The 22,959-nt window shown below is 41.2% G+C and overlaps 1 protein-coding gene across 2 annotated transcripts in view; it reads left to right on the top strand.

Annotated features, from left to right (window-relative positions):
• NR3C2 (nuclear receptor subfamily 3 group C member 2) overlaps positions 1–22,959 on the top strand; it is a 349,336-nt gene that overhangs the window by 275,966 nt on the left and 50,411 nt on the right. For both annotated transcript variants that reach the window (XR_010317445.1, XM_064267555.1), the window contains exons 5-6: positions 9,474–9,824; positions 11,641–11,785. Coding sequence is in view for 1 of the 2 variants with exons in the window: in XM_064267555.1 (XP_064123625.1) it covers positions 9,474–9,824; positions 11,641–11,785 (496 nt within the window). In the remaining variant the exon portion in view is untranslated. The remainder of the gene's footprint in view (positions 1–9,473; positions 9,825–11,640; positions 11,786–22,959) is intronic.

Genomic DNA, 22,959 nt, shown 5'->3' with positions numbered 1-22,959 from the left:
GCATGCATTCCAAGAAGATCACAGTATTTGCACTTTGAGCGTATTTTGGAAAAATATTTCTAAGATTCTGTCTTACCACACTTAAAAGTATAAAGGATTTATTTCTGTTTTCCAGACTGCAGCGCAGTGGATAGCTTTTATATGGTCTTTCTCGCCGTGGTCTTGTAACTCCCACCAATGACTGGGTGGGGCTATGCAAAAATTAGGTGCTTGTGACACACCAAAGGGATCAGCTAGATTGCTAATAATGCAAATAAGGTACATGGCACCTTTGTCGGGGTGGGACCATGCAAATAAGGTATATGGAACCTAACGAGGGGATTGATCAGTTTTGCCAGTTGGCTTAAAAGAGAGCCAATTCCAGAGCAGAGGAGACCTGACCTTCACCAAGAAGAAGAGAGCACCCATTGGATCCAGGGTCCCTGTGCTGAGAACCTCCTGGACCCAGGAAACAGAGAGAGAGAAAGGGAGAGCTGTAACCCCGGAGACAGCACAGGATGGTGAAAAGCAGCAGCAGAGAAATGGCGGCAGCAGAACCAGGAGACTGGCAGGAGATAGTGCTCTGGGCTTTGCAGCCCACAGAGCAAGAAAACTGAGCACTTTGGGGCAGGAGGCTTGCTGGCGGAGTGGGGTGCCTCCAGGCACTTGTCGTTGGAGCTGAGTGCCTCAGACCAAGTCTCACTGGCAGAACGGGATGGGCACTTATTGGCAGAGCTAAGGAGCTTTGTAACACACGGCAGAGGCGGAGCTGAGGGCCAGAGAGAGGCCTGTCTTTGAGCACGGCGGAGGAGAGGCTGTCCTGATTAAAGAACTGAATAGTAACCTGAGTTGTAACCTGTTACTTCTCTAATAAACCCCATAACTGTTAGTACAGCCTGTGAGTTCTGTGTGGCCATTGCAATGAATTATCGAACCCAGCAGAGAAGTAGAGAGTGCCGTGGGAGGGAGGTCGGAAGGTTGGTGTCAGGACCCATAAAAAGTTTGGAGAGAGGAGATTTGTCTGACCTCTGCCTCCTAGGAATCAGCCTTGGGCTGTTGACCTTGATTCGCCTTCCCCCTTGTGAACTTAGAGGAGGTCAGATGGCCCCGCCACATTGTCATTTTCACACAGACAGATTAGAACCAGGATGCAAGCCTGGAATGTATGTTGGAAGGTTTTTACTTCCATCACGGTGCCTCCTGACCTTGATAGCTCATTTAATCATATTCTTCTACCTGAGGGCAGAACTGTGCTCAGGCAAGCAGGGTACCTGCCTACCTATTACTTTAAAGTTTTTGGAAAAGAAAATCACATGTTCTGGCTCGTAAGGCATTCCAGGCTATCTCCGTAACACATTCCAGAACCTTGGAGGACGTTCCCCTAATGCCTGATGTAAATCCCTCCTGCCCTTTCAGCCTTGTGTATCCTATCCAAACCTCAGTGGAAATAGATGCTCTCCTTATTTGGCTTTTAGGCTTTTGAAACATACTATTGGGTTTTCCATATGCCTCAACTCTACCCTAAATAAGTCAACCCAGTCTTTTTCTTTCTTCTCCATAAGCATTTTTCCCCTAGGGCTTTTGTGGGTGGAGGATTTGTCGTTTTGTTTTTCCCTTCTGATACTCTCCAAAGTATATATCAGGACAGCAATGTCGGTGCCCAAGTAGGAGTTTTGATACAGAATAAATCCTCTAGCTGCAGGACCCTGGCTGTGAGGAGCTGGCTACCTACCTTGCTACGTCACCACCCCTTGACATTCTTTATAACAGGTGCCAAAGGGAGCTTTAGAATTACAGTCCAGGCTCAACCCTCCGCCACTCAGGCCAGTGGGTGGCCTCTCTTCTAGTTCAAAACCAGGCAGGGTTTCAGCCGAAGAAAGTTCTGGAAGCTTTCTCCATCACCCAGCAAGGAGAGGCTAAACAAGAGATCATTTCTCTAATGCTCTTCCCCTGAGTGTTCTTGCTTGCCCCAATACAGTCCTCAGCCTGCCTTGCCTTTAATGCTCTGGCCCAATATGAACCCCCCCCCCCACACGATATTCATATGTATACACATTCCTGAGTCTGGCATTAAAAGAAAAAGAAAAAAAAAATGTAATAAATATTAAAAACCAAACCCATTGCCATCGAGTCGATTCCAACTCGTAGCCACCCTACAGGACAGAGTAGAATTGCCCTATAGTGTTTCCAAGGCTGTAATCTTTATGGAAGCAGACTGCCGCATCTTTCTTACATGGTACTTGCTGGTGGGTTCAAGCCAGCCTTTTAGTTGGCAGCTGAGTGCTTAACCACAGCACCACCAGGGCTGCTTATTAAGTATTATAGGAGAAAAAAGAATATAATTATAGAAAACATAAATGCCATAAAAATAATTATGTTTATAATCTGTCTAGCACCAGAAGTACCTCACAGGCTGTGTCTCTTTCTGATTCCCTGTCTGTCTCCAGCGGGGAGGGTATCATTATTTCTTTATGGAGGTGTCGTCTTCCAGAAGTTTGGTATCTCTGTAGAGTCAGAGGACCCTCTTCCGTCTCCCATGAGTCCTCTGCTCGATTCTGGCTTTTGGTCTAAGGGACTGTCTTCTCAGGCAGGTCATTGGGTGGATCCTCACACAGGAAAGTGGCTGGTCCACATGGACCCTCAGTATAATTTGAATTACGCCAAAAGCAAACGAGGACATGCTGGGAATTAACACGGCGGGTACAGGAAACTGTGAACCCTCATAGAGAGAAAGCTATTTCTCCCTACCATTGTCTTCCTCTCCAAATGTATTGTCAGTACCACTGACCCGAAATTTGCCATACCCTGCCATATAAACCTAATTGATTATGTACTGATCCAACTTCTCCAAGATTATCATCTCTTTTGTGAGAGCCCGGATCTTGTTATTCAACATTGCATTGCACACAAAAACAAGGTACTGTCTATACAGTAGGCGGTTATTAGCTATTTGCTAAGTAATTGATATATGTAGCCTACAACAATAGCAATGAAATCTTTGTTGTTGCTGGATGCCGTCAAGTCAATTTTCAACAACTGACAGAGTAGAACCAGATTGAGGAAACCCTGGTGGCATAGTGGTTAAGTGCTATAGCTGCTAACCAAGAAGTCGGCCGTTGAAATCCACCAGGTGCTCCTTGGAAACTCTATGGGGCAGTTCTACTCTGTACTATAAAAATCAAACCAAACCCAGTGCCGTCGAGTTGATTCCAACTCATAGCGACCCTATAGGACAGAGTAGAACTGCCCCATAGAGTTTCCAAGGAGCGCCTGGCAGATTCAAACTGCTGACCCTTTGGTTAGCAGCCGTAGCACTTAACCACTACGCCACCAGGGTTTCCTCTGTACTATAGGGTCTCTATAAGTCAGAATCGACTCCACGGCAGTGGGTTTTCTTTTTTTGGAATCTTTTAGCAAATCGCTAATTCTTTCTCCCAGGGAGCCAGGTTCAAACCTCCAACTTTTCATTTAGCATCTGAGTGCTTAACTTTTGTACCACCAGGACTCCTTTATCTGTCTATAAATGTAGGTGAAGATATCTATGGATATAGATATATACAGACATTAAAATTTAATACATGGAAGTCCACTAAATTCAGAATGTTTTTATCATGTTATCAGAGGTTGAGTTTAAGTGTACCTCAGCATATTTTCTATGCAAAAAGGATCGATAATGCCTATTGATTTATTAAGTTAATTGTATAATTGGAGAATATTTTAGAGATAGGTTAAAAAGCACCCTGTGTTCAAGTTCCTTAGCCACTTTGAGGTATATTTATAAAAATTAAAATTTTTGATCCAGTTTCCATGGGACAACGATCAATTTTTAAGCTAATTTTTTATTCATGGAAGAAACTAGCCCCTGGGCCTTTACCCTAGTATAACGTGTACATTATTAGTGTACATGGTCTTGAGGACCATTTAGATGATCATTTTCCTATCAGTGCGAATTTGGGAGGTTTTACTGTGCCACCAATTCAACCTGTAGAAAGATGGCATTCACCTTCTTGGGTTTCATGACACAAAAATTCTTGGTTGTCCCCCTAACTTTTAAGTGTATTTCTCCTCTGGCGGTGAAAATGCAACCAGAAGTCATGCGAATAAAGAGGATGAGCAAAATGTGAAAACGAATCAGGCATACTCAGATGGTATCAATGTCTGAGGACGGAGAGAGATGGGCCCTGTTAAAGGTGACAGTGGGAGTGAGGTTGCAGTTATTGCCCAATGGGCTTAAGCCAGTAATTACATTTGGCCTGTGAAAATACATGTGTGTGTGTGTCTGTGTATGTCTATGTATGTATATACGTATATATGTAAAAATATAAATATAATCTCACAGTATCCTTTCTTTAATATAATATATTCTTACTGCTAAGATCTGAAATTTCAAAACGTGGCATGAAGGAGTTCTAAAATGACAAAATTTTTACTTTAAGTTTTTCCAGTGAAATCTTGTGACTTTTAAAGTTCCATATATCAATCTTCTGTTTTATTCTACCCCAGAAAGAAAAAAGCTGTCCTGGTTACCCATTTTTAGGACCAAAGAATCATTAATTGAGCGCACTTGAGAAAGACAGTGATGAGCGTGCTGTGAGGACTCTGTTTGTCTCCTGTAGGACTGTGGGAGGCAGGAGTGACGTAATTCTCGCTCCCCCACCACACACCACACCAGTGGTTTATTGGAGGTTACGTAGCAGGTCATTTCAGCCTCAGGAGGTAGAGCAAACCAATAAGGAAACCCTGCCATGCCATATTTGAAGACCTTCACGAATCCTAAGATCCCAGTGGAAATTTTATGAAAAAATTTATATGGTGTTGTCAAGAGGCTCCCTGCTTGCTGTTTTGGATATCGGTCAGATAGAAGGCAGGGCCCTCCCATTTAGCAGCTCCTGGGGGAGCAATTCATGGAAAAGAAGAAATCTATAGAGTTCTGTCTCCTAGCACTGCCAGTAGGAAGTGACTGCCAAGATGCTGCTGGTAATTAAGGACTTGGCGCCTGAAGGCTGCCAATAAGCAAATATTATAACATCTAGGGAGAGGGAGTGAAACACCTCCAAGTGGAAGTGGGATTAGGAACCGTTTACAGTCACATTAATGCAACACACACAGATGTGTGCATGCTTGCACACACATACACATACACACAGCTACTGTTGCTGGCAGTGGAGAAATGGACTGTGGCTCTAGCCAGCCTGGGAGCTTGAGACTCCAGGCCCAAAGACCCTTACTCCTTGTTAATTTAGCAGCGTGGTAACTAGTGCTAAGACCCTAAAGTTACGTTCACTGATGGTTTGGTTAATAGGAACGTATTCATTAAGACTCTTTGGCCAAAAATGTTCCTGTGTAATTAGGAAACATCTTAATTACACCCTTGCATTTGAAGTCTATGCTATTCTTAAGTATAAAAATAATATAAATTAGATAAAGAGAAAAGAATTAGAAGTCTGCATAGCAAACAGGTTAAGACCATGGGCTCTGAGCCAGATGGCTGGATTCAAATCCTAGTGCTAGTATTTACTAGCCCTGCAACCTTGAAAGAGCACTTAATCTCTGTGTTTCAGTTTCTTTAAGTAACAATTCAGAAATTTTGTCTTAAAATCTCAGAAGTTTACCTACATTTCCTACATGGAAGTGAATGTGATAGTTTACTAAAATTTATAAACGTTTTAAAAATCAACTAAATTTGTTAAACAAACATTTATTAAGGGCCCATAAACATCAGGGAAGCAAGATGATGTTATAGGAAGGAATGTTGTGTGTGCCGTTGAGTCAATTCCCACTAACAGCAACCCTATATGACAGAGTAATGGAGCCTTGGTGGAACAGTGGTTAAGAGTTCAGCTGCTAATCAAAAGGTCAGCAGTTGGTATCCACCAGCTGCTCTTTGGAAGCCTTATGGGGCAGTTTATACTATAGAGTCACTTTGAGTTGGAGTCAACTTGATGGCAATGGGTTGTTTATTTATTTATTTTTTTAATGACATAACAGAACTGCTACCCCATAGGGTTTCCTGGGCAATAATGTTTCCAGGAGCAGGTTGCCCAGTCTTTTCTTCCACAGAGCAGCTGGTGGGTTTGAGCTGCCAGCATTTTCGTTAGTAGCCAAGCACTTAACCATTGTACCACCAGGGCTCCTTATAGGAAGGAGTACACGGGCTTTTTACCAACATTGAGAAGCTTAAAATCAGAACACAGCATGTATTAGAAGAGTATAAAATTTTCAGACATTTTGGAAAGGCTGCTTGGAGTGATGTCAGTGTGATTAATGACGTAATCAGAAACGCCATGCTTTTAGAAAAGATATTGAATGAATATACTTGGATGAAGAATCTGTACACTAAGACGTGTATTACCTTGAGCTATTTAAATAAATATAGATTATTACTCAATTCCAAATGCCCTGCATGTATTCACAGAATCACAGCATGAAGCTAAATGTAACCGAAATGCTAAAAGTAATATTGATAATCTGCGCAGTAGGTTCTGCTACAGGCCACAGCCTTGGACATAAATGCTAGAGAAAATATTCAACATTCCTCTTCATGGCATTTCATAGCACTGACCTTAAATCAGCCATGAGAATAAACACAGCATTGTAGACCTCAGGCCTAAAACAAATATTAATTTTCTAATTAATTTTCAAGCAAATATCACTTTTAATAAAAACTTGAAAATATTACAGTTGACTGTTTCTAGTCAAATTATGGTTCTTCGTATCAGCTGTTGTCTTATAAAGGAAGAGAGCATTTCAATGAATTCAAATATTTTTGCTATTTACAAAATTAAAGGAAAGAATGAAAGTAACATTGAAATATCATTTCCGATGGTGGTAATGATTTTCAGTGTGTTTTCATTTGTCATATGCGTGTAGTCTTCTGTAAGGTAGGAGAGGGGAGCAGCATCATCCCAATTTATCAGGTGAATTAATTGAGGCTTAGCGTGAATTTGTATGGCACAGAAGCTGGCCCAGGTATCTAATTCCCGAAATGACCAATTCATGCTCTGAAGGGTTTTCTCAAACTCTCTGTGAGTTATCAGTTGACTATCATTTTGGATTATCTAGGTGTTTGGTTCCTTTCTTGTTCCCTGTTTGCCTAGTTTTTGAGGCACTTTGCTGATTATTTCTTTTTTTGTTTGTTCACTCATTCATTCATCAGAAGCATCATGATTACCTACTATACATGCAGCCCTATTGGGCAGTACTTTGGCAGCAGCTTCTCTTTAGTACATAAGAATAGGATACACCTGACTTTTCTTTGAAACAATTCTGAAAATCAGATTTTTCGCCCTCCACCTTTTATTGAAGAAGAGCCTTCAAATAAATGAAATGATGGAAATTTTAAAATTGTTTTGCTGATTTTGAACTCTGTAAAGACAGGCATTAGGCTTTATGTATCTCTTGTGCCCAGTTCTAATACTTTAAAATGTGTAGAAGATATATGGTATCTTGCCTTTTATCTGAACTGGCAAAGTTTTCTTTGATAAGTATTGATGGTCATAATTGTAAATATGAATGGTTATTATTAAGATCAAGTTAATTGCTGTGGCATGGATCCAGGCTAAATTTGTATCCTTTGAGTTCCACCATATATGTTAAGGGGAAGCAGCAGGTGTCTGATTAAGAATTTTAAAGTAAATTGAAAGTCTTATAATTGCAAGGTAAGTTATTACCATAGCCCAAGTTCAAATTGGCACTGAGCTTTCTTTTCTACCTGTCCATTCATTTGTTCATCCATCTTCTAATCATCCATCCGTCCATCCACCTCCCCCAAAGCCCCCATCCACCCCCCATTCTTTCATTTACCCATTATCTATTTTAAAAGCCCTTGAGAGAAATGTGGGAAGACAGCAACTGCTATTAAACTTAATAATATTTTAGATTTAATTAAGATGAGTACATTATTTATTGTCCAAAATGGGGCACTTTTGGGAGTGAGCAGAGTGATACTGGCCATCATGCTAGGAAAACAAACGTAAACCAGGGCTGTACTGGGTAAATCAGAACGTATGGTCATCCTGGTTGTAAATAACATGACTTCCTAAAAAAATCTAAAACAGAATTCCTATGTAGTATTTTGATATTTTTCAGGTCTAGACTATATAATACGTACATTGTTTAGTTTTATTAAAAAATAGAGCGGGACAGATTTCAGAAGAGAGAGAACGTATGTGTTGGTATAGCTTAGACCTGAAGCTTTTGTCCATGTAATTATTGATTATAGATTCACTACTTAACGCTCCAGTTTGGAATTAATTTCTTCTTTCTTATTGCAGTGGTTGCTTTGAGGTGGATTGCTCTCCCATTTATTCAGCCGGAATTTATGAATCACTGTCTCCAAGTATAGTATTTCCAAGGTCCCCAGGGGCCTGTAAACGAGAAGGGACACCCAGTCTTTGTGTTTCAGCAGCTCACGATGTACCTGGGAGTGTAGGGCTAGCTGCAGGTACATTAAATAGCATGCATAAGCAAGCAGTTACTCATGGACAGCACCGTGAAGAGTAAGTGGTAGATAAACACCAAAGAGGCACAGGTTAGGGGCCAGGGACACCTAATTACAGGGAACAGAGACACCACTAAGATAATAATCTCAATCTGGCCATCCTTGTTGACAACTCTTTGGTGGATGATAAAGCAAAAAACCAAACCCATTGCCATCGAGTCGATTCCGACTCATAGTGACCCTGTAGGACAGAGCAGAACTGCCCCATAGGGTTTCCAAGGAGCACCTGGTGGATTTGAACTGCCAACCTTTTGGTTAGCAGCCGTAGCTCTTAACCATTACAGAGGTGGGAATTATTAGTTCATGTCATATTTAATTGTGACATACATAATTTATTAGCATATGAAGTAATTTGTCCTTTTTCTTGGAACTCTTCATCAGTATTTCGCATATACTGACCGTGCGATCTCGGACAGATTTTTTTAACCTCTCTGGTCTCAGTTTCCTCATTATAAAGTGAGAATCTGAATACTCACTATCATGAAAATTGGTAAATTGGTTAATTTACATGAAGTCTTTAGAACAGTGCTTGGTATTAGTATATATTATGAAAATTTTAGCTATTATGATTTTTAGCATAGTACCTTATTTCTCTCTGCCCTACAATATAATTTTGTGATACATTCCTTATCTCCCCCACTTAGCTGAAAACTTGTTGAGGAAAGTATAAGGCTAGATCTTCCTGAGGATGACTTGGCTAGATTCCTGTGCAGCTTATAGAGTCTCAGACATGCAGAGAAGATTTGTAGCGTGAATTAAGGGAAGGAGGAATTTGCTCTCCCTCATCACAAATAATAAAAATGGGACCGTGTACGTTTTCTTTTAGAAAAAAGTATTGAAAAGTCAATGCTCCTGTTGGTCTAAGAAGACCTGTTTAGAAGGAAAGTATGCTTTATCCAATCTAAGGCAATGTTTGATTGAAACTGAACTCATGTATTCCAAACATAATTTTAATTTGCGCTTATTGTTTATAAATGTTTTATTCTTTTTACAGCTCGAAAGTCAAAGAAATTGGGCAAGTTAAAAGGGATTCATGAGGAGCAGCCACAGCAGCAGCAGGCGCTGCCGCCGCCCCCGCCACCCCAGAGTCCCGAGGAAGGGACGACATACATCGCTCCCATGAAAGAGCCCTCGGTCAACACCGCGCTGGTTCCTCAGCTTTCCACACTTTCTCGAGCACTTACGCCTACCCCTGCTATGATTCTTGAAAACATCGAGCCCGAGATTGTATATGCAGGCTATGACAGCTCAAAACCAGATACAGCCGAAAATCTGCTCTCCACTCTAAACCGCTTAGCCGGGAAACAGATGATTCAGGTCGTGAAGTGGGCAAAGGTACTTCCAGGTAGGATTGCCTCTCCTTTCATGGTCTGCATGCTGAACTAAACAGCTCAAGGCAGTAGACTCCACCGTATCCAAAAGTACTATTGGAGATCGCTTTCCATTAAATCCTGATACCAAATTTTTAAACGGACACCAGCTTGATCAAGTATATAGGAAAAATCTGATTAACGTGCTCATTTCTTCTGAGAATGTAAAGCGTTCTATTGTTATTATATAATGCGTATATCTCTTATGTTGATGACTGAAATGGAAAATTTCATCCCAAGAATACTGGTAAGGTGAAAGACGTTCTATTTGTGAAAGCACCAGCTAAGCCTATTCACAGCAGCTCATACAAGCGGGGCTAATATAAGCATAGGCCCGATAAACCAAGGCTAGCAAGTAAGTTGTAAGAGAACCACACCAACCAAACCCACTGCTGTCAAGTCAATTCCAACTCATAGGGACCCTATAGGGCAGAGCAGAACTGCCCCATAGGGTTTCCAAGGAGCAGCTGGTAGCTTCAAACTGCCAGCCTTTTTGATTAGCAGCCAAGCTCCTAAGCATTTAAGATACCCTGTCAGAAAATATCGTCTCAGCTATTTTACACACCTAAAATTCCTACTTCAGTCATTTTTTTAGCCTGTAGGGCCTTTTTTTTTTTTTTGGATAAATCCCCTATTAAATTACAGAAGGAGTCCCTGGGTGGTGCAAATGGTTAACATGCTCAGCTTCTAGCTGAAAGATTGAAGTTGCATGTCCACCCAGCAGTGCCTCAGAAGAAAAGCCTGGAGATCTGCTGCAGAAAATCAGCCATTGGAACTCTATGGAGCAGTGATCTAATCTGACACACATGGGGTTGTCATGAGTCAGAGTCAACTTGATAGCAGTTGGAACTGGAAATCTACAGAAACACAACTTAGAGTTGATCTTACATTATCCCATATAGTCATTAATCCAAAGCAGTTCCTTAGGTTTCCTATCATCAACCAGTAGCCATAAGAGAAAAAATGAGTGAAGGCTCCAATGGCTGATTGCTTGAAGAGGAGCCTACCCAGATGAAACTCTACAGCAAGAATAACATGATGCCAGTGGGAATATGAACCAAACCTGTTACCGTCAAGTCGTTTCTGACTCATAGTCACCCTATAGGACAAAGTAGTACTGCCCCATAGGGTTTTCAAGGAGCAATGGGTGGATTTGAACTGCCAACCTTTTGATGAGCAGCCAGCCTCTTAATCACTGTACCACCAGGGCTCTGCCACTGGGAATATAAGGGTAAGAAAAGGAACAAAAGAAGGGCTCAAAGCCCAAAAAGGAAGACTTTGGGAAGGGCGAGGGTCAGGTGTCGAGGACGCTTATTGTACTTCAGGATGTGACTGAAGTCTGCCATTACCCTGGACTGTGAGAAGCCAGGAGTAATATTTTTTAGCCACCACAAACTCATGAAAGTTAAAACCTTCCACCACTCTTGCAGATGTGCAGGTGTTGACAGTTTTTAAATTACACTTTAGTGAAGCAAATTGTACAGGTTAATACAGATTTCTTTCAGCGTGACCAAGGATTTTAGACCATCACCCATGCTGGAACTCTCACTGAACATTCCAGTTTCAGTTTGCCCTGGCAGCTCAACCTCTTTGAGAATTTAGAGTGAATTTAAAATGAAACCTTGAATAGGCCAGGCCATGGGAGGGAGGTGGGGTGCCCTGTAAATGACTGTTGGATCCATTCGAGTCTGTTAGAGAAAGGTGGCTGTTTGGAGTTGACTTAAGTAGCTTATTCCTGGGATGTACTTAAATGCTAAGTGTATTTCTGTGATTAATTGTTCCGTTCTTCAGGATTTAAAAACTTGCCTCTTGAGGACCAAATTACCCTAATCCAGTACTCTTGGATGTGTCTGTCATCATTTGCCTTGAGCTGGAGATCGTACAAACATACGAACAGCCAATATCTCTATTTTGCACCAGACCTAGTCTTTAATGAGTAAGTATCTATTAATTAAGTTTTCATAAAATAAACTGAAGTTATTCATTATGCTTGTTTTTATGATTTCTAAACAGATGTACGTTTGTGAAAAAATCTACTCACACTGTCATTCTTTGAACAGTTAAAAAACATGGTTTGAGAAATCAAAAATTGGTTTTTCCAAAAATTTTTATGCACACTATAAGTATATGTAAACTTTGTGTGTGTGTGTGTGTGTGTATTATTACGTGGATGTTGTCCCAAAAGAAAGATGATCCAGTTGGCTCTGAAAACTTGACTAGTGCCTAGCCACAGTTAATAGAAACCGTCTCTTTTGGTATCTACTCCAGTTGGGAAGACCATCTAATTTCTAGGAAGCCTGAATGTATAAAGTGCCAGTTTTTGCAAACGTTCATATAATGGATCTTTTGTTAACAGTATACAGCTGCTCAGGGTGTTTTCATGACAGTCATAATTACCCTTCTTTGAAATCATAAAAAAGCCAAAATGTTATTCTATAGTTAAACATGTTTCGTTTTATGATGCATTTAGAAAGATTGAAAGGATTGAAATGGATTTTTCTTTGGTCATGAATTCCTTCCTGTTTTAACTTTACATCTAAATAATGTTCGCATCCACCGTTGGCACATTTCTCTACGTTTCTATCCAGTTGTACTTCTTCATAATCGTTGGGTCAAGGAACGCTTAAGATTGGAAGGCGCATTTGAATGACGACAGTAACCACAGCCATATTCTACCAGACAGCTGACTCTAGAGACATGAAAATAGAGGATTCAGGAGGGAAAGAGGCAGATGAGACATAGATGGGTGATAGAATAAAGAAAAGCACAGCAAAAAATTAAAAGCAGACACGTAGTGCCAAGACATCTAAATAGTAACCAGTAATAACTCACCCAAGAACATCAGTTCACCCAAATATGGTATACCACGAAGACGGTTTTAGTCCAGAGATAAATTAGGAACATTGGTTGTTGGTTCTTAAGTGACCTCTCTTTTGGAAACTTTTCAAAAAGAATGATAGTACTGCATTCATTTTCACCAAAAATGTGAAGTGAAGCCAAACAACTGATACCCATATTTTAATTTATTTGTTTTCCTCCATAATCCACTGATATTATCAAACAATAAGTCTGTTTTAAAATGTTTTATTAAACCAAGAGAAAAAAATAGTTAAGGAGGCTCCTTGTTTTAAAACATTTTGTGGGTAAATTAGAATCTCTATTAGTGCCATTTAGGGTGCCTGCATTTGATTTTGTTTTTACAGAAATTCGAATGATCCATTTAATCTTATTTAGTGTGTCTGTTAACTTTTAATCATGTCTAAACACAATGCACGGGTTCCCAAAAAGTACAAAATTGCAAGAATCCTTTAAAAATGAAACCTAGGTGGAAGCACCTTATATTTGATGTTTGGGGTGATTAATATCATTATAGCATTTTTGGAAGGAGCCCTGGTGGTGCAAATGATAAAGCACTGGGCTGCAAACCAAAAGGTTGGCAGTTCAAACCCACCCAGTGGCTCCACGGGAGAAAGACCTGGTGACCTGCTTCTGTAAAGATTACAGCCGAGAAGACCCTATAGGGTAGTTCTGCTCTGTCACATGGGGTCATGATGAGTGGGAACAGGCTCAGTGGCTCTTAGCAATAAAAACAACGTAGAGTTTTGGAAATAAATATGAACGAACAAATCTGTCTTGGAAGAAGTACAGCCAGAATGCTCCTTAGAAGCAAGGATGGCGTTCCCCAAAAAATGTGTGTCAGCTTGGCTAGGCCATGATTCCCAGTAGTATGTGATTGTCCACCATTTTGTCATCTAATGTGCTTTTCTTATTTGTTGTAAACCTTACCTCTATGATGTTAATGAGGCAGGATTAGAGGCAGTTATGTTAATGAGGCAGGACTCAGTCTACAAGATTAGGTTGGGTTTTAAGTCAATATCTTTTGTGATATAAAAAAGAGAAGCAAGCAGAGAGACAGAGGGACCTCATACCGCCAAGAGACAAGAGCCAGGAGAATAGCGCATCCTTTGGACCTAGGGTCCCTGTGCTGAGAAGCCCCTTGACCAGGGAAGACTGATGACAAGGACCTTCCTCCAGAGCCAACAGAGAGAGAAAAGCCTTCCCCTGGAGCTAGAGCCCTGAATTTGGACTTCTAGCCTCCTAAACTGTGAGAGAATAAACTTCTGTTTGTTAAAGCCATCCACTGGTGGTATTTCTGTTACAGAAGCACTAGATGAGTGAGACAGATGGTGAGACTTCATCTCACGTACTTTGGCCATGTTATCAGGAGGGATTAGTCCCTGGAGAAGGGCATCGTGCTTGGTAAAGTAGATGGTCAGCAAAAAGAGAAAGACCTTCAATGAGATGGATTGACACAGTGGTTGCAACAGTGGGCTCAAACGTAGTAACAATTTCGAGGATGGCACAGGACCAGACAGTGTTTTGTTCTGTTGTACATGGGGTCACTATTAGTTGGAACTGACTCGATGGCAATAAGAAACTGAAAAAAGAAAAGTTTACATAAATCTTTGTATGCATTTGTCTGTTCTAGAAAATAGTGATGGAGACAACATGAAAGTTACAACAACAGTGACAAAAACTGCTTCCTAATGCCTGCAAGCAGTTAAGTATTATGATACTACATAATTATTGGAACAAAAATTTTGTTCCCTGTTCTTAAAACTTTTGCCCTTCACGCCAATCTAGACTTTTTAGGTTTTCTCTCAACTGGAAAGAAAAATGGCAGAGCTGCAGGAAACATTTGGAAATGCAATAAAGCTTTTTGGTCAAACCACATCAATAACTAGAGCTCAGCGTGAGGCGCTATGATAGATCCTGTATTTTTTAGGGAAACCACCAAGTTCCAGAGGATAACCTGCAAGTAAAGTCAAAATGCATGTGTGCACTTCAGCCTGCATTTATTCAGTGAATATTTGTTAACTGCTAGCAATGTTCTAGGCAATGGTCTTAGAATAATGAGGGGAGGGGGGGAAAGGTATAGTCCTTGTCTCCTGGAACATACAGTTTTTATGGAGGAGACAGAAATTAAAGCATATTCTACATAAAATTATAATTGTAATAAATATTGAAAGGTGAAGTGGTTTGAGAGCATTTAATGGGAGGAATTGATCTAGTCAAGAAAGACTTCCCTGGGAATGAGTAAGCACCATCAGGTGAGAAAGGATAAGGGGAGGGAGGTTGTTAAGGGCTGAAGGATCAGTGTACACAAAGGCCCAGTGGCAGGAAGGGACGTGGCTCCTTCTCATGCAGTGCAGCCTGAGCAGTGGGGACAGAGAGAAGAATGGGAGGCTGGAGGGGAGCTAGAGGCCAGATCCTGTGGGCATTGGAGGCCACATCAGGGGCTGGATTCTTTTTCCTAAAAGCAATGGGAACGCTGTTGAAGTGTACTAAGCAGTGGGGTGTGTTTAGTCTCCTACGCCCACAGCAGCAAAATATCAGTAAGTGGATGACTTTAAAAAACAGAAATTTATTTTCTCACAGGTCTGGAGGCTAGAAGTTCAAATTCAGGGTGGAGTCAGGGCCATGCTCTCTCTGAAGGCTCCAGGGAATATCCTTCCTTGTCCCCTCCACTTTCTGGTAGCTCTGGGTGTTTCGTTGGCTTGTAGGCATTCCTTGGTTTGTAGATGGATCCTCTCCTGTTGTCTTCCCTGTGTCTGACTCTATTTCTGCATCCATTTTCCCCTTTTATGAAACACTCCTCAGAAGGGATTAGGATTATGGCTGACGACACTCCTGTATAGCCTTGTTTATTTTTGCTGATAATAAAAGAAAACACCTGTTTCCAAACAGGTCACATTCACAGGTACAGGGGTTAGGATTTCAACATAACTTTTTCAGGAACATAGTTTGATCCATAATAGAATAATGTTTCCAGATTTGTTACTCAAATAAATGCCTCTGAATTCAGGATGGAAAATAGCCTGGACCTGAGTCAGAGTGGATGTGGGAGAACACCCAGGAGGCTGAGAGGCAAGTGCAGGTGAGGGAAGTTAGTAGCTCGGGCTAAGGTAGTAATGATGGAAACGGAGAGAAATGCAGAGACGAGAAAGAGGTGAAATTGGCGGTAGTTGCTGGGGGGTTAGATGTTGGTAAGGACTGGAGGGAAGGGAGAAGTTGGTGTCCAGGATGACTCCAGGACTCTGCCTTAGATGCCAGGAAGGGAGTGGTAAGGTAGGGAGCAAAGTAAGTGAAAGCATGAGGCCATTTTGAACATATTTAAGTTTTATTGCCTTTTAAACATCACCCAGTAGGAGATATTAAATAGACAGTTGTTTACAAAGCCAGAAGTTTAAGGAGAGGTCCAGGATGAAGATACCCATTTTGAACTCATTTATACTGGTTGCCGTTGAGGTGATTCCAACTCACAGCGATCCTATAGAACAGAGTAAAACTGCCCCACAAGGTTTCCAAGAAGCATTTGGTGGATTTGAACTGCTGATCTTTTGGTTAGCAGCCAAGCTCTTAACCACTACACCACCAGGGCCCTGAACTCATTCTAAGACGTGGTAATTAAAGGAGGAAAGGCAGGAGACTGTTGTGCCACAGAACCCAAGGTAAAAGAGGGCTTCGGGAAGAAGACACAGCCACCAGTATTAACTGCTGTTGCAACCCAGTGAGATGCAAACCATGAAGCATGCCTCATGCAAATACCTGTCACATATCTGTCTTCTGAACATGTCCCTGCACCATCCTTGAGCCATTACCCGTGCTTCCATTCCCTTCCACTAAAGTGAGGGAAGCCACCTGGCATTTTGTGGAAGGGAGTAACGTGTGCTGCTCAGTCCAGGGTAATGTGGCTGGTGTAATCCCACTAACCCCCACGATTTCACACTCCCTCTGACACTGCCTTGGCAGCTGTCGTCAGTGTCAGTGTCCCTCCCTCCCTGTTGCATTGGGCCTCCTCATTGAAGTCACTGACTATCTCGTAATCCTTTTTAATTTCCAGCACCTGACAGTATGCCTGGGGCATAATAAGTACTCCATAAATAATTTGCTGAATAAATGAATTATTGAATAAATTAACCAAGCAATCCATTAATCCATCCGTCTCAAAGGGACTTTAAAAACTATCATTTCGAATTATGGGGATGGAGTTTATGTTAAGGAAGTGTGATGTTGGAATGCATTGTTTTTATTAACAAAAGTCATCAACCAGTTGCAGTCAAGTCCACTGTGACTCATGGCAGCCCCATGTGTGTCAGAGTAGAACTGTGCTCCATAGGGTTTGCAATGACTGATTTTTCAGAAGTAGATTGCCAGGTCTTTCTTCCAAGGCACCCCTGGGTGGGCTCGAAATGGCAACCTTTTGGTTAGCAGCCGAGTGCACTAACCGTTTGCACCACCCAGGGACTCCAACAAAAGCATTAGCATATTAAAAAAAGAAAAAGTGCAGAACTTCACTAGTTGATCATTTGTCTTTGCCTTCAACTGTGAAATGGATCTGAAAGTTCCCAAAGATCTCATTCGTCACACATGCATTAGCTTTTTGGAGGTAGAAGAAAGGTGGGAAGTAGGAATAATTAAGGCAAATATTCTTTTCAGTTTTTTATTAAACATTGGGTGTGAAGATATGAGTTAATACTTTAAATTAGTATAGAACTTTTCTTATTATAAACTCAAAACTTTTCAAATATGTATTAAATGATTAATTATTCAATTTTACCTTGAAACACCTTATCATATATTGCTACAGATCGCTGCAAGTATTCAAATTTCTTATCAATTCAGTACACATATTAAAACTCCCATTTAAGCCTGTAATGAAATTTCTTCCAATTTGTTTTTTTCATTTCTGAAATGAAGGATCAGTGTCATGCTGTCTTTTAAGTCTTGCAAATATTTTAGAATTAAAAGTCCATTTAAAGGAATTTTTATATTGTTTCAAGTAGTAGCCCAAGGGGAAAAAAAATTGGGGGTGATCTTTTATTGTCTTCATAGTTGTGAACCTTTTATTTTCTGAGTTGAGAGCACTTTGCTTGGAGAGAGCAAGAGTGAGACATGTCTGAGGGGACCCGAAGGATTAGCTAATTAGCAAGGAAGGTGAATTCAGCCCACGCTGCACTGGCTGTGTGGTGGCACCACCAGTAGAAAGTATACAATGCAGTTATCAGTTGTTTCATGTCACATTTTTTTATGGAGAGTTGTCTACCTGGTTTGCGTTCCCAGCTGATGGATCAGTACGCTGCTATAGTCCAGTTGTCCTTAGTGAGGGGCTCTCCTGTGCCACACGTCCCACACTCAGCAGCGCCGTGCTCTTGGGGTCCCTCTGCAACTAACACTCCTAAAGCTTCAATAACCAAGTGACTGTTGAGTCTCGTCCGACTCACGGTGACCTCGTGTGTCAGAGTAGAACGTGCTCCACAGGGTTTCAGTGGCTGAGTTTTTGGGGTAGATCATCAGACCTTTCTTTCGAGGTGCCTATGAGTGTACTGGAACCTCCAGCCTTTGGATTAGCAGCCACGTGTGTAACCATTAGCACCACCCAGGGACTCCAGTAGGCCTGGCATATGAAGAGGCTGTGTTTTCAGAAGCCTGTAACACTGTCGTTTAGGCAGGGATCAGATCCGCCTCATGGAGGCCTTTGGCAGTTGGAGTTATAACATGACAAGCCCCACCCTCTCCTCCGCGTGGGGCAGTTAATATTACTGAGCCCCTAGAGGACACTTCTGTGCCTGGACCTTGCTCCAGTGAGGATGAGGAACAGAATTTCTGGTGAGAGGAGCCAGATGAAACCGATGAGCCTGGTCCCCAGGTTGCTCTCCCCTTCGCTGGCTCCTTTTGTTTTTCCTCCTCTACCTGTAACTTACTTTCCTTTCCACTTGTTTCCAATGAGGACTTCTCACTTCCCCGTCACTCACTGGGAAACTCTCCTGTGAGTTTCTGTAGTTTCCCGTTCCTGACCTCCCTCTCTCCACCTCCTTCCTTTTTCTTCTCTCTCTCTCTCACACATACACACACACAAACACACACAGACCACACACCTCCTTTCCTGTCAGTGAGAAACAGTGGCCTTCTTAGATTTCCATTGTTTTTTACTTCTGGATCAATATAAGGGAATAAACTTTAAAAAGATAAAAAGTTCTCCTTCTACACCTTACCTTCCTATTAGAAAATGCCTGTTTTGGGCCCTGTACCAGGTTTTTTTTTTTTTTTTTTACCAGCAGTAGAGGGCCAGTGTCTATAGCAGAGTATTCTGATCACTTTGTGGGACCCCAGTAGCAGCTCCCACTTGAGAGGGCACATGGGCTGTCCATTTCACCAGAGTCCCCATCGCTGCTTCTCTTTTACACCTGACCTTTGTCGTTGAAGACATGAGGTAACTCGATGTGGCTGCTGCTGCTGAGTTACCGCTGTGCTCACACTTAGACAGAAGTTCCTAAACTGAGCAAGTCCAAGACAGGGACTGCCTTTTCCCAAGAGTGATGAAAACGCTGCAGAGAGTAGTGTAAATTTAAGCCTAAAACTCTGTAGGTAGACTTTCTAACTCACTTCTTGAGCTGTCTCCTCTTCCTTGTCAACAGACCCTGCCTCTCATTCTGGGCCACTCTCTCGAGGAGATAAGTGATATTCATTCAAACCATCCTTTCATTTATGTGCTCAATAAATATTTACCGAGCACCTGCAATGTACCAAGCACTGCTCTAGGCATTGGAAATACAACAGTGAACAGAACAAGCAAAATTCCCTTCTTTTCATGGAGCTCACACCCAGGCAGTGGGTGGATAGGTGGGTGAGATAGGGGAAAAATGAAGGAGCATTGTGAGGAAATTCCTCCCACTGTGTCTGCAAGGAATATGGCTCAGATAACATTATAATCATACTTGTATACAGCAAAGAAAGTGGTATTTACAATAGTAAAATGGAGTGCTGATGAATTCGTTCAGAGGGTTTACTAGTGCACTTGATTGGCCAGACTGGACACCTTTCAATGCTTTGTTGAATCCATGCTCATCCTTGTCTGTTTCCCTGTGCAGGAGGATGGCTCTTGCACCCTCTTGTTTCTGCTCAAAACATGCCTTCTTCCGAGAGACTTGACCTGACCGCGAAATCTAGAGTAGACCCCTCCAGTGAGTCCCTCCCCGTTGTATTACCTCTGTACTTTTCCCCAGTAGGCCTCCTGCCCCATGATGTAGGCTGCGGGAGGGCAGGAACCTGGCATGTCTGGTAGACCTCTGCACTGCCCACACCTAGAACAATGCCTGCCATTAGTAAGCACTTGATGAACTAAGTAATTTTAAAATGCTGTTCTCAGCCTTATTTCTTGCTGCTTCTCTGCATAAACTCTGCACCATGCAATGAACTTTCTCCCTTTCTTAGTCCCATCTTTCCAATGCTGTCTTTCCAGCCTGCTGTTTTACATGTGACCCTCCTCACTGTGTCTGCTCCTGACATCTGCCTTCCCCTTCCCTCGCGCTCAACCGGAAAGATGCCTCCTTTCTGAAGGCTTTTCTTACCACCAAAGTCAGAAGTGACTTTTCCTCCCAAACTCTTTGTAGAATTTTTTTTTTTTTTTTTGGCTATATCGATTGTTTGGTGCTTTTTGTGTTCTGTATACATTTATTATCTCCCATACCCTGTGAACTCCTAGAGGACAGAGACTATATCCTTTTTTAAATTATCCACAGTGTCTGGCAAAATATACATAATTGGTGCTCTGTAACTATTATTGGTTTATTCATTAGTACTCTTTCTAATGCAATACCAGAAGCAGTATTTCAGATGTAGAAATATTTTACAATGTCTTTTGGGCTTAGCATGTGAACTTAATGAAAAGGATTCATTTCTAGAGACTTGTATTAAAGTTTTACTTCAAGACCACTGCTGTATGTTAATATTTCTTACCTGGTGTTCCTTGTAGTATAGTTGAGAAATTTCCTAAAGCATTAATGAAGCTGGGTAATTGCTAGGATAGTATGAAATTAAAGGAAAACAGATATGAGACTACAAATGCAGTGAACTGTTTAAGCTCTATAAAACTATATTGAGATCAGATACACTTTTAAAGATGAAAGAAATACATCCAGGCTTTACTCTGGCTAACAAGAGGAAGCTATTTTTTATTTGAATAAAGTTAAATACAGTATAGGATCATATGTTATCTTTAAAAGGCTTAGTGTAGCTAATAGTAGCATATTGCTTATTATTTCAGGTACAGTGCTCAAGGACTTTGGTCTCCTCAGCTAAAAATATTTTTCTTTTCAATACAAAATAAAATCACTGGAGTGAATTTCTTTGTTGAAAATTTGATAGAGAGAAATGAGTTTTGATACAATGCCTCTATCGCAAAAAAAAAAAAGGAGGGGGCAAATGACAAGGAATGGATTAGTCAATTAAAAAATGAAGGAGGGCTTCAGAAGCCCTCCCTCGGCACACAAGACACAAAATGGTAGCTTTGATGCTGCCTCTCTCCTTGAAAGAAGGCCACACACTTGAATATATCTTAATATGTAAGGGGTTTTCAGAACTTGTGTTTTTAGGCACTCCTCGAACTGTAGCTGAGCCATGTGACTACCCATTTTTACTGTATTACACCGGGGAAATGATTTGGGTGCTTGATCCCCCACTTCTGCCCACAAACCCTAAGCTAATTTAATAGAGTTGTGTGTTGGAGGACTCCGAAGAGGTTAAGAGTTTATTTAGTTTTCATCGAGTCCTGGGATTGATACTTTTCTGGAAGAAAAAGGCAGAGGAGAGAGAGGGGAGAAAAAAAGGTCATTTTTTGGAGAGACTCAACCGTTTTATTAAAGCACACTTGTGTACCTGGGTCATTGGGGCAGCAGTAAGAGTGTTTCCGAAGCCAGCATATGTAATTACAGGTGTGGCAACTTTTGTCTAACATGGCCCATCATCTGTGCCCTTCTACCTTGGAACAGACTCCACCTCAGCAGAATTAATAGTTTTATAAACTCAGGATTGCCTTTTTATGACGAGTGTTACATCACTTTCCATTTACATGGACACTGCAGCCCAAAAGTAAGTCATAAGCCAGAAGTTTAGAGGAGCAATTTGAAGGGTTATGAGCAGATGCTGAAAGTTTGTGAAGGGCATTGTACTAGACTCTATCTCCAATGCTTTATCTTACTGAAGCCTCACAACTCTGTGAGGCATAAAATTATTATCCTTCTTTTAAAGATGAGGAAACTAAGGCTCAAAGGTTAGAACGCAGATCTACCTCAGTCCATAGCTCAGACGTTTTCAGCTACATCAAGGCTTCTACATTGACTCTGGAAGTTGGTTTTTTGGGTACACATACCGGGGGCCAATATTGGTTTCATTAGGGGGTTTCAGATACTGTATGTATTTGAAATCTTTACTGACCACTCATATATCGTTTTTCTTAAGAGTTATACTTTAAAAGGAGCCCTGGTGCTGCAGTGGTTAAAGCAATCAGTTGCTAACCGAAAGTTTGGTGGTTCAAAACCACCAACGGCTGTTTGGGAGAAAGATGTGACAGTCTGCTTCTATAGAGATTTACAGCCTTGGAAACCCTATGGGGTTGCTCTGAGTCAGAATCAACTTGACAGCAGTGGGTTTTTTTTTGTTTTTTGTTTTTTGTTTTTTTGGTATACTTTAAAATGGGCGAGAATATGCCCAGTGTATAAGAATACACATGAGAAATCAAATATTCTCAGAAAAATTGGAACTTTGGTTCAAAGTTTGAATTGTTTCTCCAAATCAGTTTTCTCCTCTTTATATTTACTTTGGCAATTTAGAGCTCAATTTAGAATGAAAATTTTAAATAAATTTACCAGGCCTGTTTTCCTCTCTTTCTGATAACATGACAGTAGTTAAGAGCTCGGTTGTTGAAGCTAAGGCCCGGCCCCTGTTTTGTTGCTCAGAAGCTTGATGCTGCCAAGTGAATGAGTTAACTCCACTAGCCTTTGTTTCCCCTCTGCAGAGTCAGGGAATTGGATCAGATCAGAGATTCACAAACTTTTCGTTCTCATTACCCACCTTAACACTCTGGAAAATTATCGAGGACCCCAAGAGATTTTGCTTATGTTAGTTATATCCATCGGTATTTACTGTGTTAGAAATTTCAACAGAAATTTTTAAAAAATAATTGTAAATTCGTTATAAAATAACAATAGCAAACCCACTACATACTAGCATAAAACCAAAAGAAAACTAAACCTGTTGCCGTTGAGTCAA

This window comes from Loxodonta africana, chromosome 13, assembly GCF_030014295.1.
Source record: "Loxodonta africana isolate mLoxAfr1 chromosome 13, mLoxAfr1.hap2, whole genome shotgun sequence".
Lineage (NCBI taxonomy): Eukaryota > Metazoa > Chordata > Mammalia > Proboscidea > Elephantidae > Loxodonta > Loxodonta africana.
This window is presented reverse-complemented; position numbering and strand designations above follow the sequence as displayed.